Genomic DNA, 27,042 nt, shown 5'->3' with positions numbered 1-27,042 from the left:
GCCAAAAAAACAGACTTCCACACCCTTGAGTTTTTATATTAATGTCATTGCTCACTGATTCAAATCTTGCACTCTCAGGAGGGGAAGTGCTCGATGGATGCTCCTCCACCCTCGTTGTCCAGAGACAGCAGGAACAACGCTGGAGCAGAAAGCAGCATGAGAAGTAGTATCTCTTACCAGCCATGCCTCAGAAATACAGCTAGAGATTTCTGGATCACCACATAATTCAGTCAACAGCAGCTAGACAGGTGATTTCACACAGCTACAAATTACATACAACTCTTCACAGACCCAAAGGATGCCATGATGCCACCTTCTGTAGCTGAAGCTTCTGCAGCAGGCTTTCTGCTGCTCCCGCATATGCACATTTATACCCAATGAAGAACACTTACAGGGAAAACTACACCCTCTTTCATGTTACACCTACTTAGCGATACGTGGTGCCCATGGCACACACAAGGAACTTCTGATAAAGAATATCATTAACCCTCTCAGTTTTCTTTCTGCAGAAACTTGCAGGAAGGGGCTGATTGAACAGGTTTCACAACAAAGTGGATTTCTGAGCAGCCATCCCCAAAAGCAACACTTTCACTGCAGGCAGAGTACCTCCATCAGGGATCAAGTTTCCTGACTGCTGGAATTACCCTTTTCTCTTCAAAGACATAGAGCCTGAAACTTGAACCGTGCACAAACACCCAGGCTTTTAATATTCACCTCAAATGACATGTCTTTCAAAGAAGCTACAGCTGCCAGACACCATTGACCTGAATGCCTTTTCCCCATGCCTGAAGCATTTGCATTTCACTCACCACATCTTTCCCTGCTTTCAAATAACAGCCACTTGTTACTTCTACTGGTGTTACCAGATGAAAGAAAAGCGATGTCTTCACCGGCAAGTATTCCAGTGGAACAAGCTTTCACCAAACTACACTATGCTGAGTCAAGAGAAACAGGTGAATGCTAATAGTTTGCTTGCAAGAAACATCAGCACCATTCAGGATTTCAGCATACAAAAGCTGATGACCTAGCAAAGCCAGATGCTTTTTCTGCACGTTGTGTCCCTCTGAATAACAATTGCAAGGCAACACAAGAGAAGCTTCCGAAGAAGGAGGGAAACACCGAGCACAGCATGACTCAAGGACCCAACCCTACAATTTAGTAGCAGAAATACCATGACTGTGGTGCAAGAACAAGCCTGTACCTAGCCTTCTCCTCTTCAGAGAAAACTTTTACAACTGATCATGCCTGTGCCAGCAAAAAACAAAACAAAACACCCCAAAATTTGCAGTATTATTTGTATCCTGCCTCCTGATCTACAGCCAGACAAGCTGCCACGGTGGCCCAGGAACACTTGCCTTCTTGTCTCCTTCCAGGACTAAATGTGCTGTTTTCTTTTTTACTACACATGTAATATTAGGCTTTTGTGACACCCTCTCTCCGTCCTCACCTCCATTCCAAAGTGCCCCTGAGCCAGACACGCTTGGTGTACGTAACCAGAGGATTCCTGACCCCTGGCATACAAAATCCCATTTGTCAGCAGAGGGGGAAGGGACTTTATGTAACATCCAAACAACAAGTGTAATGCATTTCTACAAAACAATTCTGTTATTGCTCCACACTGAAGGTTTTTACAGCATGGCATCTTATAGTGGTGGCATTCAACTTGGAGCTTAGGACTATGAATGCTTAAACATACTTTTGTTTCCTATCCTGCTACCCTGACTTCTCCTTACAGCATTGGAGGGACTGGAATTTCCCTAGGAAAGAGCAAGGGAAAGACGCTTTTGATACTAGTTGAGCGTAAAAGCAGCATGTGAAGAGTTCACAGCACAGGCCGGCAGTTCTGAAATTGGATGGAAGCAGATGGCTCCTCAGTCTCTAGGTCACCCTATTTTTTATTTTTACTTCATGTGCTTCATACCAAGAGGATATATTTAAATTGAAAGTGACTAAGTCTAAGTTTTTCACTGAAAGAAAGTAGCATAAAGCATGTTTTGTCATGGAAAATTGATTTATAATGTCAAATCTTCTATTTTGTTCCTCTCTCTAACCCCCTCAAGACCTGTTTTTGTATTCACTGCCAACATTAACTTCTTGGTACCCTTGCAGTAAATGAAATATTCTTTGCTTATCACAGTAAATACTCTTATGAGCACCAGTAGCACTGGTTGTTTACTGGTTCTCAGCTAAACCTCTGCCTTTGAAACAAAAAGAAAACCAACCAAACAAAAAAATTTTGCTGAGCTTCCCTTAGCCCACAGGTGCACACTTAACATGGATTACTGCTTTTAAAATATGACTCATCTTACATTCACAGATTTCAGGCCCTGGAAATGTATGTAACAGCTCAGCAAGGAAAACCGAGCCCTCTGAGCAGGGCGAGAATAGCAAACAGCAGGGCAAAGCCAACAGTGCCAGTTCCATTTTAAATAAATTCATTGCTAAGCGAAGTAATTTTGGTCTTGCTGTTTGTCTCTTCTATTCTTAGGTTTTCTGGACTTTGGAACTTTTACACAACCATTTTTTGTTTTACAAACACTTCAATTTTTACTCCATAAACCCAGCTGTGGATTATTGGCCTAATTCAGCTCAAGAAAAGGAAGGGGTGGTGGGAGGTAAAGGGGATAACAGAGAGCGTCTGCCATGGTTTATTGCCGCCTTACATTAAACCGTAACAGATTTAAACAAGGAGGGCTGTTCAAATTAGCTGTGGAGGCCACACAGTAAAAGAACGAGACCTTTGGAGGGGGAATCGCATGGTGAAATATTTTCTTTATTCTTTAGTCTCCTTCACACTTTAATTGCCTTTCCTCCATTGCTGTGCTGACTGGATACCACGTGTTTTTGTCCTGACCCTACTGACCTGCCTTGCAAACAAGAGGAGCTATTTACAAAAAGCCTTTACTGAGTCATGCTTGTTTTCAGTTGAACTCTAACCAAGGCATTGCTAAAATGCAGTGCTACAAAGATTTAGTGCAATTCCTGCAAACTCAGTGGCTGTATAATGCGTGCTCCTCTACTGCTCAGCTGTTTCTTTACCTCTGCAAGCTCTTAACTGCAAATAGGAGTCTGGCTTTATTCAAGACATCTGGACACAAGCAGACAGCCACTTCAATGGACTCCAGGGGAAAATATTGCTGCCTAAGAAGGAAGCTTAATGCAGCTGCTCTAGCAGGAGGGAAAACTAGGAACACTGTGGCTGTTATCAGGAGTAAAAATGCAAAAACAGTAGAGCTCTACTATCTAGCTGTAAGGGAAGGGAGATTTATTAGCAACAAATAAACAGGTAAGATGCAACAAGTGTTTCTTACTACTTATGCTACAGAATGAAAAAAAATATGTGGTTGCATCTAGTGGCTATGTACAGATTCTATGTACATATTATTGTTTAAATCTGGAAGCTTTCTAGAGCAGTAACACTGTTAGAGCACTCAAGCTCTGCAAAATTTGCTTGATTTTTCTTTCTACAATGAGAAAGGCAAGCAGGAGAATCCGCAAGAGCACGAAGATAAGCACATACAGAGGAAAAGCCATGATTATGGGAAGCAAGCAGCAATGCGGAGGTTTGCTTTGATGCTAGAATCTCACCACATAACATGCCTTCCTAAATCAGGTTGGGATGGTCAAAAACAATTGTGTTTATTAAGAAAGATTCTGAGTGCTAGGCTTACAAGAGGTAATCTTTCCAGCATTTGAGGTCAGTCCTAAGGCAAGAGAGAAACTTGTTACAGATGAAGACAATGTTATGTGTTCGGCATATCTATAAAATAATAGACTAAGGAAAGCATTTGCCCAACAGTGATGTTCTCCTAACCATATAGGTGAAGTAAATTGAAAACCTCTTCATTTACATCAGGCAACAATTACGGCAGCCAGGACCTATGTGTGCACAAGACAACACCTCTGTGACAGATGCATCAGGAGCTTTTTATGCTACAAAGCTGAAAACTGCAAGGGTGACCAACATGATGGCACAACTGTAAGAGGCACCACCCAATTCCTGATGATGTCTTTGGTCTTGTCTATTTAGACAACAAAGCTGGTGAAGGGTCTGGAGCACAAATCTGATGAGGAGCAGCTGAAGGAACTGGGGCTGTTCAGCCTGGAGAAAAGGAGGCTGAGGGGAGACCTGATCGCTGTCTACAACTACCTGAAAGGAGGTTGTAACATGGAGGGTGTTGGTCTCTTCTCCCAAATAGCAAGTGATAGGACAAGAGGAAATGGCCTCAATTTGAACCGTGGGAGATTTAGATTGGATATCAGGAAAAATTTCTTAATGAAAAGGGTTGTGAAGCATTGGAACAGGCTGCCCAGGGAAATGGTGGAGTCACCATCTCTGAAGGTGGTTAAAAGACGTGTAGATTATGTTCTTAGGGACATGGTTTAGTGTTAGAATTAGGTTAATGGTTGGATTAAATGATCTTGAGGGTCTCTTCCAACCTAAATGATTCTATGATTCTATGCTATTCTGATGCAACAAACTTCAAAAAGGACAGTATTTTTACCACTCTGCATTACAAAACTAATTACATGGGGAAAAGGAAACAAACCTTAAAAACCAACCAACAAAAACCAAACCTGCAAAACTTCGGCCTTGTTGGTAGACGAAGAAACATATTTCATTCTTTGTCACTTCTATGCAATCGTAAGCAATGGGTATAAACTCGAACACAGGGGTTTCCATTTAAATTTGAGAAGAAACTGCTTCTCAGTGAGGGTGACAGAACACTGGAACAGGCTGCCCAGGAAGGCTGTGGAGTCTCCTTCTCTGGAGACATTCAAAACCTGTCTGAATGCCTTCCTGTGCAACCTCATCTAGGTGTCCCTGCTCCAGCGGGGGGATTGGACTAGATGATATTTCAAGGTCCCTTCCTAACATTCTGTGATTCTGTAAGACCTCTGAAGCTCAAACCTCAACACCCTTAGTTAGCTATAGCTCCGCAGAATTACGATTTATTTGGAAAATAAAAGAATACCACCGCCAGATGGTATCCGACGATCCACCCGCCCCCTTCAGCTCGGCGCCGGGGAGCGCCCCAGCCGCCCGGCCTGCGGCGCGGCGGAGCAGCGGGCGGGGCGCTCACCTGCCCGGTCCGGCCCGGCCCGCCCCGCGGTGCCGAGGCCAGGGAGGCGGGCGGTGGGTCGCGGCGCGGAGCTGAGGCCATGGCGGCCGCCGACTCGCCGGGCGCCGGGGACCTCTCGCAGCTGGTGAGCGCGGGTCGGGGAGCGGGGGCGGGTTTTTGGGCAGCCTTGCGGCGGGATCCCCCGCACTGCCGAGCGGAGCGGGGCGGAGAGGCGCGGTCCCGGCGCCCCGGCCTGGCTCGCTGGGCTGTAGCTGCTCTCCGTGCGCCGCCGCCCGGGGCTCCTGCTTTCTCTCTCTTTCCCCCCAGGCGGAAAATCTGCTGCACCAGCTGCAGGAGAATTTTCAAGCTCTGACTGAAAAGATATCGCTGAGAAATATCCTCTTTTGAACCCCGGTTACTGGCTCCGCGGGAGGTTTCGTGCGGCTGCCGGCCCCCCGCCGCGGTACCCAGCCATGTAAAGAGGCACTTTGCGTTTGAAAATCGGGCTGCGCTTTCTCGTAATCATCAAATTAAGCAATAATGATTGCCGTTGCTAAACACCTATGATGTAGAGACAGCTGAATTGTCCCCCTTCCTCCCGCACCCCGGTCCGTTTATTTTTCCCCAAGAAGGAAATTCTAAAAAATGTTTTGCTGAAAGGATCAACTCCCAGTGAGCTAGTCTATGCAGCAATTCTTGAACTCAAGTAAAATAAGCAGCAAATTACGTGTAAAGATCCCAAAGGCACATTTGAAAATGAGTCATCTTCAAAAATGCCACTTAAATCAGGGTATTGCTGTGTGTTGTCTAAAAACAACTGTTAGCCTCCTGAGCATGGGGAGGTGCGCCCTCAGAAATTAAGACCTCAAGGAGCTCCAAGCTTTCTCATTAGAAGTACTTACAGAATCTTTGCTCTCTGAAACTGTGAATTTATTACATTTTCTGTTTTTTTCTGTAACTCAACCTTTCAGGAAGCAGCTGATTTAGTGTAAGAGAAGAATATTTTAGCAACACCCATATTCTGATTATGTGTGTTAACTGGATGGTATCACCTAGGAGTTCCTTGGAAAGCAAGCAATCTCTCACACAGAAAATACTCCATTTCACTCGCAGGCATACAGGAAGGCATCTGAAAACATTTAGAACTTGAATGCTTCTGTTGCGAAAGAAAGTGGGATTGTCTTGTAATAATAGATCTTGTGCATGCTTCATCTTGTGTTAGTGTTGAATACGTAAGCAGCTGAGACATCTGGAATAAAGCTTCTTATTTTTTCTCACAGAAGAAAAATATACAGAATTATAGAATCATTTATTCATAAATAAGTTATCTTTAACTTTTTACTGGAAGAAATGGGTGAGCGCATTGATGATCTCGAGAAGCATGTTGCTGACCTGATGACAGAGGCTGGAATAGAAAACACCGATGAAGAGCTGAGAGTAAAGAAACTTAATTTTTACTGTATTTTATGTGTTTCCACTTAGGTTTGAACTATGGGCAGTATCTAGCATGAAAATATTGTTTACATATTTATCATACCTGCATTTACTTGGATTTTAAAGTATAATGAAATATTTTGAAATATTTTAAAGTATTTTAAATTACCTGTATATCTTTTTGACAGAAGCCAAAGAATGCTACCACTTTTTCAAAAGAACACCAACTGTAGCTTGCTGCATCTGTCCCAGCTCAGTGCCACATCCAAGGGGTAGTGCAAACTAATCACAAATATGTAAACTGAGGCTGTGCATTTGTATTAAAACATATGTGGCTCAAAGCACTCCTGCCCACCATTCCTGTCCCTCAAGTATGCTAACCTAGCTGACTGAGGATTCTTGCTGGTAGAAATTTATGTACGTCTCTTTCTAAACCTGCTTTCAGCTGCCCAACGTAGCTCAGAGCACACCTTGTAAATACCGTCACCCCTCACAGAGCAGTTGTTTGTTCTTGCAGCAGTAAGACCAGGGATGGAAGGATCAAGGATAACCTCAATATTGTAGAATCATTTTGCCTGGAAAACACCTTTAAGATAATGCACTGAGTTCAAGCATTAACCTAGCACTGGCAAACACTGTGTAATATAAAATCATGCTACAGTTCATGTGCTGGATTTTACATTGCTATCTGTTGCAAATGCTCCCCTGCTCCAAATAGACTGCTGTTTTCAATATTCATGAGACAGCGTTCCTTCCATGTTCTGTAGGTGGGAGCGACGTCTTCTGCCTGTTGTTGTACACCTTCCCGATTCAAACTGAGACGCAGCAATTATTTTTGTCCTTTAGAGACTGCTTACCCAGTGAAAGACAGGAATGTCTGTAAAGATACTGGTAATTTAGGCATCTGTTCTTTCTGATGCCTTTTTCATTACAAGCTATGACATAATTTTAAGAAATATAGAAAGGTAATCCATGAAGATCTATTTAATTGTAGAGACATCTTCCTGTTTTTATGCTGAATCACATTCATGAATAATTAAACCACTGACCTACTTATTCACTGTTTCTTTGCAGCACTGAAATCAGGACGTGACCATGAAAGATAAAGGCAGAACAGCACCACACTGAATCTGAGAGTTTAAAATCAGTGTCCCTAGTCACAAAATGTGTCAGCGAAAACAAACATGCTTGGTTACAGTGGAATTTTTTTTTTTTTAACTATTGCCCTAGGAAGAAAAGTAAAAAGCTGGGTTTATTCACCTAAATGAGACACTGTCTTTCCTGTATTTGGGAAAGAACTGTTTCAGGGGAGGCAAAACCCCTATTTTGGTCAGAAAACTATAACCTATGTAGTCAATGTCACAAACTTTTTCCATGTATGAAAATGTATTTCATCTATTTAAATATTAAAATTTTCATCATATTTCTTTGTTGCCTTTTTAACTTAAATGTTCTCAGAATAACAAGATCCTTCTATGACAAAACTTTTCCATTTGCATGTGCCATTTTGATGCAGCTTTAAATGTTTTACATTACAAAATGCACCTTATGTTATTAGAAAGGTGCCTTTGCATAGGTTCAATGAATATAAACTGTTCTGCACTACAAGAAATGCCAGTATTTGCACAGATTACAGCTGTTCAGTCATTACTCTTTTCACAATCCCAAGCAAAGCTGTGCATACCTGTGCAGATTATGCCATTCGGGTATCCCTGTTGTGCCAACTGCAATTTTTTAACATTAGGCATTTTAATAAAAAACCCTATTTTAAAGACTTTGAGATAGATAAGGAATTGTAGTTACCAAACATGCCCTGAACAAGATATGGTAGAGTCAAAGCGAACAGACCACCTGCACTAACTCTAAGGTTCTTGTTCACAAAAACATTCGCACTTTTCGCAGGAAAGATTTTGTTTGAAACTGAATGGGAGCCTCTTACAAGTGCAGAAATTGGAGCATTACCAGGTCAACAGAATGCCTCAGCTAATGAAGGATAAATGTTTTTTTGAAACTGCAGCAGGTGTTGATAATTAGCATATATTACAGAGTCAATGCTTTAATCAGTGTAGATTTGCAAACAATGCCAGACTGGGGGGACAGGTTGATATGTTAAAGGACGGGCTGGAGAAATGGGCCAACAGGAACCTCACGAAGTTCAAAGGAACGTGCCAAGCATCGCCTCTGGGACAGGGTAAACTTACGCTGCAGGGCAGCTGCAAGGGGCGGGCTTGCTGGCATGTGGCTTTGCAGGAAAGGAGCGGAGCCTGGGGCACAAGCTGGAGAGTGCTCTGGCAATGCAGGCTGCAGCCACACACTCCTCAGTGTGAGCACGTGTAGATTTGCCTCTGTTCAACTCTGGTGAGAGCATCCCTAGAATAGTGTCAATTTGGGGGCTCCCCAGTTGAAGAAATATATTGTTATGATGGAGTTAAAACAGAGACCCACCAAGATATGGTGGAATACAAAGTGTAAGAGGGTTTCAAAGAATTCTGTTAGTTCAGCCTTAAGACTATAGATAGCTTCTTGCTGGCAACAACTACCCCATGGTAGGGTATGGGGAACAGTTTCGTTTTACAGGAGAGCATTAATAGACACGATCTGGAACAGAGTAAGTTCCAGCTATTATGGATGCACTCTAAAGGTGCTCAAGTAGAAGAACAGGCTTTCCAGAAAGGCTGAGGAATCTCCATCCTTAGAGATGCTCAACACTGGACACAGTCCCAGGCAACCTGATCAAGTGGAACCTACTTTGACTAGGAGGTTGGTGGTCCCTTCCAGCATAGAGGATTCTATAATTAATAATTACTGCAAGCTAGATTAAATTTAAGCAGAAATTGAGATGCTATGTTTTACTTTCTTGACTCATTCTAAATAATCTAAAACACACCTGATGGTTAAAAAAGCATATTCTAATTCGTCTTGTGACAAACTGGACCTTTCTGTATAGTCTGGCTTGTTTTTTTCTCAACCCTTTAAATACGCATGTATCAGATAAAAAATACCAATGAACACAAAAAAAAAAAAATCCAAAACCTACCAACCAAACTTCTTCCCTCCCCCCCAACAAACAGACAAACAAAAAAAAAAAAAAAACAACAAAACCACAACAAACAAAACAACCAACCTCAAAATAAAAAAACCCACCCACACAACACTGGCTCCATTACCACAAAACAAAAGTTGTCAGAAATGTAAATGGAAACTTCAAAAGCCATGCCACAGTGGAATCCAATCCAAGTCTGATGAATTTATGTGCATTTTAATATACCATTTGACAAACTGGAGGTCAAATGAGAGAAAGCACAGCTCATCCTCTCTTCAACTGATGAATATGCAGCCAGCTCCAGAACTGCAATTACTCTTCGCCACTGCAGAACTACTAAGCAAATTAGCTACCGTATGCTTAATTACCATGACAAAGAAGTCCATTACCACAAGTTAATTAAGTAGGGAGGAGGTTCCAACTTCCTCTGACTTCTGCTAAATATTTATTCCCTGAATTTTGCTAAATTTTAATAAGTGCACCTTTGTGTTTTGTTCCTATTTTTAGTGGATACATAAGACCAAGATACTCTGCAAGGAGATTCTGACAGAAGTGATAAGCCTTCATCTTCAACATTGACTTTGCAATTTGCATTTGTTTCCATTCTCAATTTAATTAGCTAAAGAAAATTAAGGTGAAAAGTGGAAATCACTTTATTCTTTTAAAAAGCTATAGCATAGTTTTCCCAGATATTTGTGTAACAAAAGCAAACACAAACAGTTGAAATGTTTTTCTGCAAACAGCCTTTTTGTGTACAAAAATAAGTAATACCAAAAGGACAACACAGAGTAAAGTCTACAAAAAATTTAAAAAAAATCCAAAATTCAACTACAGTCTTACTGCAGTCAGACAGTTCTAGGCTTTGTGTTTTCTACTTTTCCAAATATCATTCAAAACACGCTCAAAGTTGAAGGAATTGTTACCTTTTTTCTTTAATATATATACACACAAGAATAAATTTAAGTGGATGTAGGGTTAAAAAAAAAAAAAAGGTAGCCCCCAAGAAGTATCAGTATCTGTACTTAGTGGAATAATCTTTTGGTGATACCACCAAACCTCGACCTTTGCGGGCTCCTCTATAAACAGTTTCTATAATGTCAATCATCTCTTGCTTATCTTCCATTGCCCAGTTGATCTTGTTGTTATTACCTGTACCTAGATCAATCATGATGTGTTTGTTCCTTTAAAGGGAGAGGAAAAAAAAAAAAAAGACAAGTTAATATGGTATTATAATTCACAAAGAAATTTCATATCCCTCACAATGCTTTGTAGGATTCAAAAGAAGTCCTTATAATCAGTCTTGCAAAATAAGCCTCAAAGAAAGAGTATCCACTCCTGTCACTCAAGCCGACATTTTACTTTTTCTAAAGCTAGAATAAAGACTGCAAACATGCCCACAAGATTGCTACTCAGTGCAATTATCTTCAGCATATTCCTCATAGCTTGTATTTCTTTCCCACTACTGTCTAACACTAGAGAGTTCCATGCTTGTCAGTAGTGCATTTTATCTCATCAATGTAGACGCCTTAGCTCCAAAACACCTTAATACTTTGGGTATATCTTTAAAGCAAGTTTGACAAGCCTAGATGCCATATTACTGCAGTATTCTATACAAAAAGTTTCATATTTAAAGCTAAAAATAATGGATTCACTATCACTAATGTGTACTCTATTATCAAAACATTGTTACTAGTCTAAATGGAAAACAAGCTATTTCCTATTTAATCAGTTTACTCTTTTGGAGAAAGATGAAAATATAAGCATCAGTATGCTAACATGCATTTAGAAATTATCTACTGAGACACTGTGTTTGACATACAAAAAATTTAACTGAGTTACATTCCAGGATCATCATGTACCTGAAGAAAAACATCACGGTACAGGGATCGTACAACTCGTACATCTTGTTGAAGTCTGGTACTTCAGTGATATCCACGAGATAAATAACAGCAAAGTTTTTTACCTAAACAGAAGAAAACAGGAAATATAAAAGCAATATATATTACCAAGCCTTTGATTACTTGTATTACTGATTAAAAGACATAAGCTTTCGATATTGCAACATTTACTTTCCAAAATAATACTTTATAAAATCACAGTAAACAATCTTGCTATTATTTCTAACCACAATGACCAATTAACATGGAAAATATTTTTTCAATATAGCCAAGATGCTGATTTGACATCCAGTATGAACTGGAAAGATCCTGTGCTAAATCAACATCCAGAGAAGCAAATGTCCTTTACATACAACTGAGACCTCAGAGTGACATGCACAGCTCTAAACAAGCAGAGTAACTTCTTTGCCTGTCATCGGCTGCTTTTAGACTTCAGAAAACTAATGATCTAAAATGCCCTGGTGCCTGCCTCCAAGCATTTTTCCCCTCTAAACCACATAATTTCTTTAACAAGGCTCATTAAATTAAACTGCTAATTTAATAATAAAAACTGAGAGCTTTTTTTGAGAGGTATAAGCTAATCAGGAGCTTAAAAAATTAATTAATAATGAAAAGATGACCTTGATGAGAAGCTATTCTCTGTGCAATTCTGGTAAAACAGGCTCTCATTTTGCATAATTACTGAGTTAAATGCAGAAGAATCCTTCCCCTTTAATGACACAGTTAATGTCTTAATTCCTGGAAGAAAACCATGTCATATTTTTGTTTCCTAGTTGTAGCATATTTGGCCTTAAGTGGAATTAGAGAAGCTTTAGCTTCTAAACTTAGCTCACACATGTACAGTAGACATTAACACACACATTAAAACAAGTCAGTAGGCATCTAAATTATGTAAACCTTTAACTATAGGGTATAGTATCAAATACTCACGAATTATACCATGAACACACAACCCTGCCCTGCCCATCCTTCCTTACAGGCAAATATAATTTTAGTCCTTCCCATGTGACTAAGCAAAATTACCAGTCTGAGGTTAATGTAAGTGCTTGAAGATTTATGACAAACTTACTGTTTGTCACCATACTTGCCACTTCTTAAGTTTTTCTATCAAATGTGTGTAAAAGCCATGATGAGTACAATTTCTGCTTCATGAAAGACATTTTATTTTAGTCCACAAAACAGGATTAGACTGTACCAGAAAAATACTATATATGCTGTACCCTGTACTTAACATCTTAGCAGGCACTTTAATTCAGGAAGTATGTAGATGTTTTAAAAAAAACAAAAACAAAAACACAGAAGCACACAGTAAATAAATTTTGATGGACTTCTACTTCAAGACAAGTTTCTAGATTATAAAAAATAATCACACTTCAAACATGTAAGTAAGTATCACTAGCAAAGAAAATAAAAGTCTCTTCTGGAATGACACAGCATTAAAATAGTTTTTACTATGCTTTTTTGGAGCCAGCTATAATCCTAGATTCTATCAATAATCTAATGAAAACATTCCATTTAAGCCATCTTCCAAAAGAGGAAAGAGGTAAAGCCTTGAAAAGCAAAGTTATTCATAATATTGTATCAAACTCTTAACACCCTCAGAAGTTGTCATTCATGCCCCTTTCAATTTTATATGAAAGATGTCTAAGAAACTTAATGGGATGTTCAGAATCAGCTGAGAAATGACTGAAGTTACTCCATGACTAGCCTCAGGAGGCAAAAGACAGTTGTTTTTTTAAAACAAACAAAACAACAACAACCCCCACCCCCCCAATCTGAGGAGCCATTTTTATTTTCTCCTATCATTCCTTCTTCCATCCTGCTGCCATTTTTAGCATCATTTAAAAAACAAAACAAAACAAAACTTTTAGTCTTACATCATATACATTTAATTTAGTTTAGCTGTTGCAGAAGCAGAAAATGCCCGTCACTAACAGTGAATATCAACAGCTTAAGATTTTATAAAAGAGAACCAAACTATTCAAGTCTTAAACAATCACCTTTGCACAGCATACATGCAAGTTATCACTGTAATCGAAGTATCTCAGACATTAACTGAATCTTCCTTCTACCTACTTTTACAGAGGTTAAACTGATGACAGTCACCCACTCAAAAGCTTGTATGAAGTCTAAAAGAGACATTAAAGCTAGACACAGACTCTCAAATTTGAATTCAGAACTCTAAAAGTGGCTCTATTCTTCCCCCCTTGCTTTCTTCATTTCAAATTGGACAAGATTAGCACTTCAAAACCACTGAGCCTGCAAGTGCACTGAATAAGGACATGTTCTATTGAGTTTGGGCGCTGGCTGCCAAGGCTGTCCATGACATGGGCCTTGCCGTTTAACACTTCACTACACGGAGCAGCAGGAGGGGGGATTCAGGCCCAAGAATAACTAGATAAAAACACAGGTAAGAGGCAAATACAGAAAGGGGGATGCAGAAGCACTGCTGTGGCCACAGTATCTCCTGTTTAGTAGCCATGCCACACCAGGCAGGCTTGTCACTAAGATGCATTTTATTTCAACACAAGACAAGCCCTGCAGAACTACTCAGATGCCTCTCCTCTGCACAGTATGGACCAGTTTTACAGCCTGAAGAAGCATTTACTGACCCAGACACAATACTGGCACCAAGATACAGCCAGCTTCACAGCAGTACAGAGCAGCTTCTGAGTCGGCCTCCCATAGAGCTGGCTCTAATTCAAAAGGCTTTAGCTCAAGTTTCATTGGAAGCGAAAGCAATTGAAGTATTTCTGGATCTGGGCTGGTATGGATGCAGGAGTTGATCTATACTTAAGCTAGTAAGTCTGCAGAGACAAACCAAAGCTTAAGCTCTCCCCATCCATTGAGACACAAATCCATACCCCAGACAGAGTTGTCAGTTCAAAAACTACGTCCCTATATAGAACATGCTCTGCTATCATTTCAAGGTAGTGGTTGCTAAGAAGGTTTCTTTCTGACTTCTGAGTTATAACTGGGGATAGAGTATGGAGACCTCAGAACAAGAATTAAATACAACTCTGAGCAAGCAGACCACACTAAATAAAAGCAGCTGCAGTTGTAACAATTGAGACTACACTGAGGTTGCTAATGTAAACCAAAATTTTGCAGTTGAGACAATAAGCAAAAAGCCTTGTGGTGCTGTAGAAGTTGAACACGTAACAACACAAGTTTGCTCTGAAAGTACTTAGCCTGACAACATACACTAACGTAGAGTAAATTTGTTGCAGTAAGTCAGGTGCTTTCTGAAAAAAGAAACCCCCTAGTGTTAGACCTCCTTTTACACAGCTCCACATTTGTTCAATACCTAAAGATAAAAACATTTTCAGTAGAAAAACAAAACCTATTAACTTCTGAATGTATTTATTTCTGGCACGCTGACTTCCTTTGTCCATCTTCCAATTCAAAACTTTCTTACCAGGCCATTGTAGCTGCTGTCCATGGGGACAGAACAGAATAGGAAACTAAAAGTCAACCAGCAGCATGGATTCAAAAATATATCAATCTTACGTTGATGGGATGGGCTTCTATTTAGGTTATTTTTTTTCTTAATTACTGTAGGTTCACAGATTAGTCTGTATTACTCAATACACATGTACAAAACCAAAAAGTACATTATTGCCTAGCTACAGTTACAGGCTATTTTAATACTTCACAGAACTGTATCTACTTGGATGGACAACTATTAAAACTTTAAAGAGTACATCTCAAAACTATAAAGCAGAGGAATCTACAGGACACTTAACATCAGATACAGATTTTGTATCCTATCTTGATCAAGACCACACACTTAGCGGGTAAATAGGAAACAGATGTAGGAAAAATCATATGCCAGATGAAATAAATCTCATTTGTCCTCCCAAGTTCACCCTCCCGACTTCCTTCATTAACAAAGTCATTAAAAAAAAATAATGCATTCCTACAAATGAGATTGCCACAGTAATATGATCAATGACTAGGAAGAATGGCAACAATCATAAAGTTTCTTTAAACTCCTGTTAGGGGTCAGTAATACTCTTGTTTGTTTGGGGTTTTTTTTTGGTTGGTTGTTGTTGTTGATTCCAGCTCCCTTTAAGAAGCAAATCTCACAGCCATACCTTATGGCCTAAAGTGCATGCAGCAAATACCTAAGGAAATCTGAGACAAGATCTAAGATTCCATCTTCTCATCTTTCTAACCAGCTTCTAGACAATGTTTTTTATGTTTAGATGTCTTTATGGACAAGGAAATCACAAGAAAAAATAATACAGGAACTGAGACTACCTTTTGCAACAGATCATTCAAGTTGAAGGCAGGTAGCAGACTTGTATTACTGAACTGACAGAGGCTGCAAACACAGTAGGTACAAACTTCAAAGTCTGTACTCTCAATATTTATATAAACTTTTTTCTTGCTAATTATGCTGTAAGTTTAGGTGATAAATTTCTAGGGGAAAAGAGAAAGACATATGCTGAGAGCAATGCTTACAGCTAATAATTTTGAAAACTATAGATGAGTTACTGCATTAGCTTCAATTAACTTTAATTAAAAACACCAGTAACTATAATATCAGTATTTTTTTTATACCTCTCTCCCTGCCCTCACCTTCTTTTCCTCTGTCACTTTTCATGCAACCATAACAGAAAGGCAGAGGCACAACTAATGTTTAGCAAAAGCCACAGCTATTAACACTTCTGATTACAGTTAAATAAATGCAAAACATTTGAACAATTCTCCCAAAACGACCTACTGGTTAAAGTGACTTAGTTTCACAAGAGGTTACCCAATTTACAGTACGCAGTCCTAGATAAATCAGGGGTTTAAAATATTTATTTTTAAAAGGGCTATTAGAGAGTAACTTACCAGCCCTGTATTTCAGGGGTTGGGTTTTTATAATCATGACCCTCCTTTCAAAATACATAGATAGATAGATAGATAGATAGATAGATAGATAGATAGATAGATAGACAGACAGACAGATAGATCCTCAAACTGTATTTTTAAAGCAGCAGCTGCAGGTGTTCCAGAGGAATTTTTTGAAACTCAGTTCTCAGATGTTTGGTTGAAAACCTGACATATGAATAATTCTCATTTGTTTTGAAACTCAGTGAAACCTTGCTTCTTTTGCATGTAACACTGGGAAAAAAAAACAGAGTCAACTGTAAGTGGAGTACCTTTCAGTGAAAATAATCTGCTTTGTATTTTCTTATAGTATTCTAGTTTCTTTGCACCCAGAATGATTCAAACTGAAAAAATTCTGTTTTCCTATTATAAAGTACAGATAAAAATTACTGCTACCCAAAAATACACTGCAGATTAAAATAATATTGCACCATGGTAACAAAAGTAAAATATGGCTACATTTTCTTCAATTGTAGCATACAATTACAGCATGTTAACATTCTATATTATTCTCTAGCATAAACACCTGTACAATTGGAACTTCTACTCACTCTTTAAAACAGCAGAGATCCAAACATGGCTTGTAAGCAAGAGGTTGAGGAAGGATTTCCCCCTTTAATTTGCCATTTCTGCAGAGGGAGATTTTTAAATGAGAAGTTACATTGTTCTTTCTTCCCCCAGTCACCCCTAACTGCTAATATGTCTGCCGAATTGCCAGGCATCCTGCCAAAGTCCATGCTAACAGTATCAGAGCATAAAATACTCCCACCATGTTAAACACAAAACAACTAAATTAAACCAAGTCACAACATCTTACTGTATTTTATTATGTCTTAACATTTGGCTATAGGTACAGATCTTTCATTGTACAGATTTTTGAGACCCAAGTTCATTTATTTTAAAATAACATTAAAAGAGAAAGGAGTACATCATGAAAAGAACTCTCTATCAAGTTATGCAGTATGCACATGATTTTACATGAAGATAGTTTTTCCTACCCAAGTTACCATTTCTGGTTCAGATTTTTTTGCTTCATTTTCTATGGGGCTCAGTTACAGAAGAGCTGTCAATTTTCTACATCTATTCCTGCGCAAAACCTTTACCAAATACGGAAAAAGGTAAAACACAGTTGATTATTTATGTTAACAATCTAATATTTCTTCAATATCTATCTTTATTTTTCTTAAGTGAGTGACAAGCTGTCGGCAAGCATTCAGTTTCTATCTGAAAGCAGCTTCAGAGTTTGTCTCCTAAAATTGATTTCAGCCCATGCAACTTAACAGGATGCCATCTGTCTCCACAAACAATGTCACTAACAGATAAATCAACAGTATCCTGGACATTTTAGGATCTCATCATTTTAAGAGTCAAAATGAAAGCAACTTTGCTAGTTATTCAAATGGAAGTCTGAAGCTACCATACATTCTTATGGTAAAGTGACAGTGCTGCACTGCCTGGAGCCACAGCAGTCCTAGTACCAAGCACTTGTTTTGTGCTTGAATGACAGATCATTAACAGGCACCGATTTTTATTTCAGAACCTGCAACACTCTTTTCACACCATTAACTACTACAAACATCAGGGCAGTCGATGACTTGAGGCAACACTCATGAATGCAAAACAAGTGGCTTTCTTGCTGCCCCCTAAAGCTAGAATACCTCTCCAGAAACCCAGTCACAGCTGTAAGGAACATTTAACGAAAGAATGTTGTTTTTGCAAAACTAAGGAGCTGGTGCCTGACCTCAGCGGGGAGGTGAAGAGAGACATCAGACTATGAATCCTTAATGTGTATCTTCAAACTAACTCTGGAATGCATACTGATACCTGTATTTACAAGTTAATCTAGGGGGAAGGGCAGCCAAAGAGTCAGGAACCCATATTTTAAATAGATCGATAAGGGGAAGGGTACTGTTAGAATTAGAAGAATATGTAAACTGAGGCAGGCGTCGGGTAGTCTGTAAACCCTGAAGTACCAACCAATGGCGAACAGGGGAGGGAAACTGCAGTCGGGATTTGGGGGGATATAAGCAGGGACTTTTTGCCCTATTATGTATGCCTATCATTAGGTAGAACACCCGATCTTACAAAATCGTTATTAAAATATGCTTTGCTGAGAGATCCTTCCTGAGCCTATCATATTTGCAAGGTAGTTGTTTCCTACACAACCTGCCTCAGGCTTCGCATAAGCCACGTGAAACACGGAGCGCAGACAGTGACCGCCTCACGCCACAGCCCCCGTTTACCTTCTCGGCGATGCTGTACAAGACCTCATCCATCTTCATGCAGGTCGGGTCCCAGTCGTGCCCGAAGCGGATGACCACGACTCGGTCCTCCTCCGAGAGGATGGCCTGGTCCACCTGCCAGCCGTTGTGCAGATGCGGCAGCATGTACGACATCCTGGCGGACTAGTGCGGCGCCTGCGGGACGACAGCAACCCCCCCCAGAGCTGACGGCCCGGCCGGCTCCGCAAGGCGCCGCCAGCCCCCGCACCCCCCGCCCGGTGGCTCGAGGCTGCGGCACAGCAACGCCATCAACTCGCCGGGCCCTTGCGGGACGCCACGGCCGAGCCCCTCCCGTCCCGTCCCGTCCCTGCCGCACCCCGTGGGCACCCTTCTCTCGTCGAAACGGCGCAAGAGAGCCGCTGCGGGAGAGGAAGCGGAAGTGACGGAGCACGTCCGTATGGCCGGGCACGCCACCGCGATACGCGCTTCCGCCCGGAGGAGGGCGCGAAGCTCTCCTCGGTGGGCGGGCGTGCCGGAGGAGGGGTTGGGGGTCTGCTCACTGCCAGGCAGTGTTTCGGTTTATCCAAAAGAAGTGCGGCTTAAGTGAATTCGGTGGCAGGTTCACTCTCTTATTTAGCGCGTGGAGAAAACACACCCAGCCGACCGCTGCTGTCCTGCCTTCCGGGAGCCTGATACCCGTTCGCAGAGCGAACTTCCAGGGGTCGTCTCTCCCTGATAACCCTTCGCTCCGCGGTCTGTATTCCAGAACTCCGAAGGCAAACGTTCAGGTGAGGCCTGATAATGACAGAACCCAAGGGAATGGCAGAAGAATGTGCCAGGAGAGGTTTAGGTTGGACATTAGGAAAAGGTTCTTCACCCAGAGGGTCGTGGAGCACTAGAACAGGCTCCCCAGGGAAGCAGTCGCGGCCCCAAGCCTGGCACTGTTCAAGAAGAGACTGGACAATGACCTCAGACACATGGTGTGAACTGTGGGGTTGTCATATGCAGGGACAGGAGTTGGATTCAATGATCCCTGTGGGTCCCTTCCAACTCAGAACATGCTATGATTCCATTGTGTGAAAATACAGGTATATTTGAACCAGCTGGGTCACAACTTCATGCCCACCTTCTGTGTTTCTTTCTGGTGCACTCTACATCCAGAATTAATCCTGCCTGCGAGAGCTGTGCTGCCCAGCCCCGGCAGTGGTCGCACTTCAGTACCATCCGGCTCCTCTCATCTCTTGGGATCAACATGCTGGTACTTGAACACGCTGGGCAGATGTTTCACTTGAAGTGATCAGCAATAAAACCAGGATATTTCAGCATTAGGTTTCAGAATCAAGCTGGCCATTGAGATAGGACATCCCAAGCCAATCTTTTTGCTTCGTGAAAGGCGTATGTATTATTTTACACTGTACAGTCATTTAAAAAGTTCACTTGCAGCAGACAGGGAGAAAAGCATATTTTGTACCATAAAAAATCCACACAAGCTTGAGCTCCAGCTGTGGGGAACAGTCCTGGAACAGCAGCATGAATTTGTACCAGCTTTGTCCCAGAATTGTGGAGCTCACGAAAAATTACCAAGGTCCCCACTTTGCCATATCTCCTTTCTAGAAAATTCAGAGGAGAGGAGGAGAGAAGGTCTTTTTATTTGCCCACTTGTCTCAATCTGAGTAATATTTTCAAATTTTTCTCTGCAATGTGAGAACCAGAACTTACTACACATATTTTATTTCAATATGTTACATATGATTATCTATGTATACATACATGGAAGCAGATTCCTTATGTAAATAGACTGTATGTTTAAAACACTGAAGGCAGGCAGTGTAGCAGCAGTCCAAGGATGGCCCTTCGTTGTGGAAATTTGTTAGACGTAAACCATGCCTGACAGATGTTTGTCAGACCCATTTGAGCCTCAGTGCCTCCCTACACCACCTGCAGCTTCACCAAACATAATCAATAGGCAAGAAACTTCAAGTAACTTTCTAGTGGCCTCGGTTTCATACCACTGCCTATAGAAATGAATTTGTGAATAAGCTTGAGAAGCTATGAGATTTGTATGAAATCAAACTTGACTAGAATGAAGCTATTTGAGAAGAACACCTTGTAGGCCTGGATTTAGATCTGAGGGAGTGCATATTCTGTGTTGTTATAGTCTAAATCAGCACTTAGTGAAAATACTGGGAAGTTTCCTAATGTGCCACATTAGTACCAAATGACTGTGAATTTTTTCTGTATCACTAAAAGCAGTATTGAGTTCCATGAGTTCCAGGTGTGAATTTAAATGATCACCACAGCATCAGTCCTTTAAGGGTGTCCGAAACAAAGGAGTATTTCTTCTATTCCTCTGTTGCAGGTCATGGCAGGAGAAGAGTTGCCAGGTGTTCTGATCCTGGATGTAGGAGGAACTCATGGTGTGCTAGAAAACCTTGCAGCACTTTTGAAGAAACACTTTCACGTTATCACCCTAAAGGAATTTCATGAAAACAAAGAAGAAATTAGAAAAAAAATCCAATCTGTTTTCGTATTTGAGAGCAGGCCAACTATTGACCGTGAGCTTCTAGAAAGTCTGCCCAATTTAAAGGTAATTGGAAACTCTGGGGTTGGAGTTGATCACTTAGACTTGAAAATGATTTCTAACTTTGGCGTAAAAGTGACCAACACCCCACATGCCGTGGCGGACTCAACAGCAGACATAGGAATGGCCCTGATGCTGGCCTCTGCCAGAAGACTAGTAGAAGGTAATGCTTTAAATTTTCCTGGATCTTAGCTACTTCTTTGGCATATCTCACTTTTACAGATGATCTGGATGATCTGTCCAAATCAATATTTGGGATGCTTTTACAGGGAAAAGAATTTCTGAGGACTCAATTTTCAGAGGCCTCTGCCTTTCCTATGTCCCGACTATTTTTAAGGCAATGGTGACAAAAGTAAGGCCTTTGCCTAAATTATGCACTTCAAAGTCACTTGTGATATCCTGTTTGGAATAAGGTCTGGGGGCTTAATTCTCCTCTGGCTGTTCACTGTGTGGGTTGTTTATAGCTGTAAAAGCTGAATACAAAATGCGTCCAAATCAAATGTCACCGCTTTTACAATTTCCCCTTGGAACAAGTATAAGGAGCTACAGGAAGGTACAAGCATTAATAGCAATGTCCCCATCACTAGAGCAGTAATTAGTATAGCTCTTCTTTTTTTTCCTGCTTCTGCAAAGAGTTTGTCTAAACCAATGGGTTGTATTTCCCAGTGAGCATCAACATTAATATTGAAATAGGCAATAGTCATTTTGACAAAGTTATTCCAAACTGTACCACCAACATTAGTTCATGTCTTCAAAGGCGGGTCCTTTCCCCAAATGCCCTTGCTACGCAATTCCTTTCAGGGGAAGGAAGGTGTCAGCAGAGACTATCACAAGAAGTTGCCTCTGTCTTAAGGGACTCATAATTTTTCTGCTACTGCTGCTCCATCCTGAAGCATGAAGTAACACCTTTTTCCCCATGATGTTTTCTAACTATTGCATCTTGTTGGACCTCATGTTCTTTGTATAAAAGCTCCTAGAGATCCCTGGCTGAGCTGGAATGTGCAACCTTCATTCCTGCTCAAGCAGTGGGGCTGCTTTGGGTTGTGATCCAGGAGAGAACTAATGAGATTTAACCCAGCTAAAAAAAAAAGTGAAGTCAAGTTTTGTAAGGGGTGCTCCAGAGCCTGCCGCTATGATGGTGAGAAACTTCTTTTCCCCAAATCCATGTTCATGGTCAGTTTGTACCCGTTCAGCATGCGTTTACATTCAGGCTGCCAGATTGCGGTTTCTCCAGACACGAAGTATTTTGCTGTCGACTGGTTGGGAGTGGAAGTCACCAAAGCAACGCTTGGGATCATCGGGATGGGCAACATTGGGTACAAAGTGGCTCAGAGAGCCAAAGCCTTCGACATGAGGATCCTGTACCATAACAGGAACCGAAGGTAAAAATGTCTGGTTTCTGCATGTAGTTAGTCGGGGCAGTGACAGAAACCACAGTTCTGCTCTTTGTCCCTGGTCTTCCTAGGCACTTGTGACAGTTGTAAACAGCATGAGGAGCACCAGCATGCCACCACTTCCTTGCTTTGGGTCCCTTCTCCTCTGGTCAGGAAGCAGTACCTCCTTATCTCCTGTGCTTGCTCTGCCCTGCTTAGCTACTAGCAGTTTGGAACAAGGGCTGTGTGATCTTTCTGAAGATGTTGTCCAAGGAAACCAGGCCTTGTGCCCTCATTGTGTCCACTGTCCTGCCAGACTCTTCTTCAGGCTTCTGGCAGCATCCCTGGCCCACCCAGCCAGTCACCCCTCTCCTCACACCAGCACCAATTGCAAGAGTCTTCTCTCAGTTTTATAGCTCCCTGTCTTTCAGACTTCACTTCCCCTTCATTCCTTTTCCACCCCAAGTCCTAACTCACATGTCAGACAAGGAGAGGATTTACAGGGATTGGCACAGATGCAGGAGGGTCAACATGAGCCAGCAGTGTCCCTGGCAGCCAAGAGGGCAACCGTGTCCTGGGTGCATCCAGCAAAGCATGGCCAGCTGGGCAGGGAGGTGATTGTCCTGCTCTGTTCTGCACTGGTACAGCCTCACCTGGAGCACTGTGTGCAGTTCTGGGCAACACAGGATAAAAAAGATATAAAGCTGCTGGAGAGTCACAGAATCACAGAGGGAGAAGAAACCAACACCCTCCATGGTACAACCTCGTTTCAGGTAGTTGTAGACAGTGTTAAGGTCTACCCTGAGCCTCCTTTTCTCCCCTAAACAACCCCAGTTTCCTCAGCTGCTCCTCATAAGCCTTCTGCTCCAGACCCTTCGCCAGCTTTGTTGCCCTTCTCTGAACTTGCTCCAGCACCTCCATGTCTTTGCTATAATGAGGGGTCCAAAACTGAACACAGGATTTGAGGTGCAGCCTCACCAGTGCGGAGTACAGTGGCACAATCACTTCTCTAGTCCTTCTGGCCACAGTTTCTGATGGAAGCTAGGATGCTGTTGGCTCTTATTCAGCCAGCTGTCGACCAACACCCCCAGATCTTTCACTTTCACACATGCATCATTCCTTCAGTGACCCACCACTCCTCTAACCTCTTACTCTAGCCCACATCGTTCCCCCCTCCTTTCCACCATCTGTACCTATCAATGTCTTTACCTTAACCTCAAGTGTCTCAATCTCTATGCTGTTCCAGATGTCTCCTAGAGTTTGTTAAAGCCAGTTAGAAATAGTTCTGTCAGTTTTGGGGGGGTGTGCATTTTTCCTCCAGAAGAAAGGAGGAGGAAGAGGCAGTTGGCGCCCACTACTGTGAGAAGATGGAAGACTTGCTGCAGCAATCAGACTTTGTTATGTTGGTTGTGAACCTGACTCCTGAGACTCACAAGCTGATTGGGAAAAAGGAGCTGGGGCTGATGAAACCCACAGCCACTCTGATAAACATCAGCCGAGGTTTGTAACTCCACAGTTGAGGTTGTGTTTTGCCTGATTATGTTGACATTCTCCTGTCCAAACTCAGTCTATGATATTCCAGTTCGGGTCGTGAACTAGCTGGCAGTTTACAAATCAATGACTTATCATAGATGAGATGCTATGTTTTCAAAGGTCCTATGGAATTTAGGGATGCTCAGCAGATTTTCTTTTCTCTTTAGCCTTATGCTAAATATAGGGCTTTTTAGTGGAAATAACTGAAAGTTTTATTATCACTGATGATGAATGGGGTACAAGGAAAAACATGAGTTTAATTCGAAACAGCTATGTAGAAAAGAAACCTCACATGGGATTAAAGATCTGTTGCTACTGAACAAGCGTATGAGAGATATTGTAGTTTCAGTAAACAAGATAGCGATAAAAGAATGGAAAGCTTGAAGAGATTAAATGATTTCTCTATAATAATACAGGAAGTCAGTGTCAAAATGAGGAAAAGACTGAAACCAGTCACATACCAAGAAAAGCAGTATGCAGTGGACCATAATCCTTCTCTAGTTAAAGATTAATAAATAAAATCTCTGTTTTGTTTGGATAATGGTTATTAGAAAGACATTCAACTTTCTAACATGATGAAGATTCTGTTATTTTTCTTACTAGACCCTTAAGACCTTTCCCCACTTCCAGGTAAAAACATGTTCATTAACTCATCACAACAGCAAGATTTATTTCAATGCAGGTGCAATTATTGATCAAGATGCATTGGTAGAAGCTCTCCAGAATAAGGTTATTAGGGCTGCTGCTCTGGACGTGACATACCCTGAGCCTCTGCCAAGGTGAAGAAACCTGTTTTCCATTCTGTTAATCTGAACTGTTTTAAACTATATCCATAAGTGTGCTCATTATCTGGATCTCCGTGGGGAGTCTCTCACTGTTTAAGGGCAAAACCTCAGGCAGTCGCCCACAACCATAAATAAATGACAAACTATTTGTCTTTCCCGTACCTGTCAGTTCTTTGCCAGCCTAACTGACAGGCAAGGCAACGAGACCAATTGAGAGGAAGAAGAAATGGGTAACCAAGCTTTCTGCTGGTTCTGTGCTTGTGGCCCTTTTATTTCAACACGCCATTGCTGTTTCCTGAGGTTCAGTTCTTAACAGCTAGCAGGGGATAGCTGCAGAGTAAATTCCCTTTATAATACATTCTGTTCTGTCTGCTTCTTACAGAGACCATCCCTTATTAAAATTAAATAACATCATCATAACCCCTCATATTGGAACTGCGACGGTCCAAGCTATCCGTATGATGACAGAAGAAGCGATAGCAAACATTCTGGCTGTTCTCAATGGCAAACCCATTCCAAGTGAAGTGTTTCCCAAATGATGTGTGTCAGATGATGTCACTAAATCTCATATGTATGGGAAGCACTATTTCTTACAGTATTGCTTTTAAACTAAAAAATAAGCAACCTATTCTTGCACTGCTCTTGTTGCCATGATACTGCAAAGCTGTCATCTCACTAGACTTATTCTGTACTGTTATTTACAATTCTGAAAAATAAAGTGGAACTAATAAAAGATATTTGTTTGAAGATTTTAAACTGAGCAGTTATGCACTTTGATATCTTCAGTCCGTTATTTCAATGAATACCTGTGTTCTGTTCCCAGTACTTGCTCCCATATGATGATAAGCAAATACACCAAACAGTTTGTGTAACACTCTCAAATATATTAAAGGTGAACTGAGCATTAATTCCCTGCAGAAATTTGTCTGTATCCTGAAAAACTTTTCAGTCAATATTGCAATATTCTATTTTTATATCAAAATACTGAAGAAAGCAGACTCCTTTGAAATGATTGTAGGCCTAAGGTTTTCTAGCCTAAGAAGAGCTCTGCTTTATCCACATGTTAAATCAAAACAAAGTATCTTCAGTTTTCCTGAGGGGATTTTTTCAAAACCAAAATAAATCCCAAGAAATTTAGTTCCACTGTGCAGACAAAAATTAAACTTTTATCTTGACTCGCCAAGAAACAACCTTTCTTTTAATTTAAGTGCATAGGTATTTCTTGGAAAACTCTTACCTAACTATCTATTATTTTTTAACTTATGATAGCCTCAGGAGAAGGCAGTGCAGTTAAGAAGTCACTGGTGTCTCTTCAGAACATGAGGCTTCAAAAATCTCTGTAAATTTAAAAATTAACCTGGTAACTCAAAGTTCACGATGAAGTTGTGTAATTTCTTTTCATGGACTAGATTGGGTCCAGCATTTTTCTAAACTATATATGATAATCTGTGATATCAGGGCAGGGGAGATTTGTTACCCCAGACTATTGATGGTCTGAAACTAAGTAATTAGAAATAATTTTGTGTTATGAGCCTGGTGGGAGGGATATGAAACCTTACAGACCATGAGGGACAGAGCTTCGTCAGACTTGATCAAGTGAATACCTGTGTGTGTATAATTTGTATTATACTTAAAAGAGCTTCTTGTCTTGGTTGGTTTACCTCCCTGTCTAAATATGTGGTTTATGAGATTTCTTGTCATAGATGTCATGAAACAGGACATGAAAGTGATTGTTCTTTAAAATGTCTGGAAATAATTATATGTCTTTCTTCTGACATTTTGTGTCTTTCTTCTTTGTGAAGATTATGGGATGAGGAGAGCTACCTGGGCTTTTGGTAAATGAAATTGGTGGCGTACATGGGGTACTGCATGTCCATGTGGTGTTCCTGAAGAAACATTTCTACCTCATCACCATGAAGGAATTTCTTGAAAACAGAAAGCATATGAGTAAAAAGTTCTAAGTGATTTATTTGTGGTGGCATAAACCAGTCATTGACCAAAAGCTCCTCCAGGGCCTGCCAAACTTGAAAGTGATTGTGAATTCAGAAGTAGGGATGGATCACATGGATCTGAAACTTGTAGCTAGCTTTGGTGTGAAGATGGCTAATACTCCATGAGGTGTTTCCAGCAGCGCAGCAGATACTGGGATGGCTTTGCTGCTGGCATCTGCTAGAAGACTAGAAGGTAATGTCTCAATTCTTTTGTGACTTCTGAAAATCGTATGAGATT

The 27,042-nt window shown here is 41.0% G+C and overlaps 3 protein-coding genes across 4 annotated transcripts; 2 read left to right on the top strand and 1 right to left on the bottom strand.

Moving 5' to 3' along the window:
- Positions 1–5,163: 5,163 nt before the first annotated feature.
- HSBP1L1 (heat shock factor binding protein 1 like 1) lies at positions 5,164–7,920 on the top strand (the record flags this gene model as incomplete). Its single annotated transcript, XM_082044584.1, has 4 exons — positions 5,164–5,208; positions 5,391–5,457; positions 6,406–6,500; positions 7,572–7,920. 4 exons carry the CDS (start codon positions 5,164–5,166, stop codon positions 7,575–7,577), a joined length of 213 nt encoding a protein of 70 aa, XP_081900710.1. The 3' UTR covers positions 7,578–7,920.
- Positions 7,921–10,175: 2,255 nt separating this feature from the next.
- TXNL4A (thioredoxin like 4A) lies at positions 10,176–18,984 on the bottom strand. 2 transcript variants are annotated; one of them, XM_082046985.1, is made up of 4 exons: positions 18,918–18,984; positions 18,563–18,736; positions 11,400–11,503; positions 10,176–10,721 (listed from the first exon to the last, which is right to left on the bottom strand). In XM_082046985.1, the coding sequence occupies exons 2-4, from the start codon at positions 18,713–18,715 to the stop codon at positions 10,550–10,552; spliced, it is 429 nt and encodes a 142-aa protein (XP_081903111.1). In that variant the 5' UTR covers positions 18,716–18,736; positions 18,918–18,984; the 3' UTR covers positions 10,176–10,549. The 2 variants fall into 2 exon arrangements, with proteins under 2 accessions (XP_081903111.1, XP_081903112.1); XM_082046986.1 differs by lacking the exons at positions 18,563–18,736; positions 18,918–18,984 and adding an exon at positions 16,871–16,950.
- Positions 18,985–19,037: 53 nt separating this feature from the next.
- LOC309437007 (putative 2-ketogluconate reductase) lies at positions 19,038–26,588 on the top strand. Its single transcript, XM_082046829.1, has 6 exons — positions 19,038–19,329; positions 20,901–21,285; positions 22,333–22,504; positions 23,817–23,995; positions 24,711–24,807; positions 25,196–26,588. Exons 2-6 carry the CDS (start codon positions 20,904–20,906, stop codon positions 25,350–25,352), a joined length of 987 nt encoding a protein of 328 aa, XP_081902955.1. The 5' UTR covers positions 19,038–19,329; positions 20,901–20,903; the 3' UTR covers positions 25,353–26,588.
- The last annotated feature ends 454 nt before the right edge of the window (positions 26,589–27,042 follow it).

Source organism: Streptopelia decaocto (assembly GCF_964273445.1).
Source record: "Streptopelia decaocto genome assembly, chromosome: 2".
NCBI lineage: Eukaryota > Metazoa > Chordata > Aves > Columbiformes > Columbidae > Streptopelia > Streptopelia decaocto.
The sequence above is the reverse complement of the archived record's forward strand: the minus strand, read 5'-3'. Positions and strand labels throughout refer to the sequence as shown.

Coding starts and splice junctions, on each gene's coding strand:
- LOC309437007 (XM_082046829.1), top strand. CDS start 20,904: ATGGCAGGAGAAGAGTTGCCAGGTGTTCTGATCCTGGATGTAGGAGGA. Junction 22,505..23,816: donor TACCATAACAGGAACCGAAG/GTAAAAATGTCT, acceptor TTTTTCCTCCAG/AAGAAAGGAGGAGGAAGAGG. Junction 24,808..25,195: donor TACCCTGAGCCTCTGCCAAG/GTGAAGAAACCT, acceptor TGCTTCTTACAG/AGACCATCCCTTATTAAAAT.
- TXNL4A (XM_082046985.1), bottom strand. CDS start 18,715: ATGTCGTACATGCTGCCGCATCTGCACAACGGCTGGCAGGTGGACCAG. Junction 11,504..18,562: donor TGTACAGCATCGCCGAGAAG/GTAAACGGGGGC, acceptor TCTTCTGTTTAG/GTAAAAAACTTTGCTGTTAT. Junction 10,722..11,399: donor ACCGTGATGTTTTTCTTCAG/GTACATGATGAT, acceptor CTCCCTTTAAAG/GAACAAACACATCATGATTG.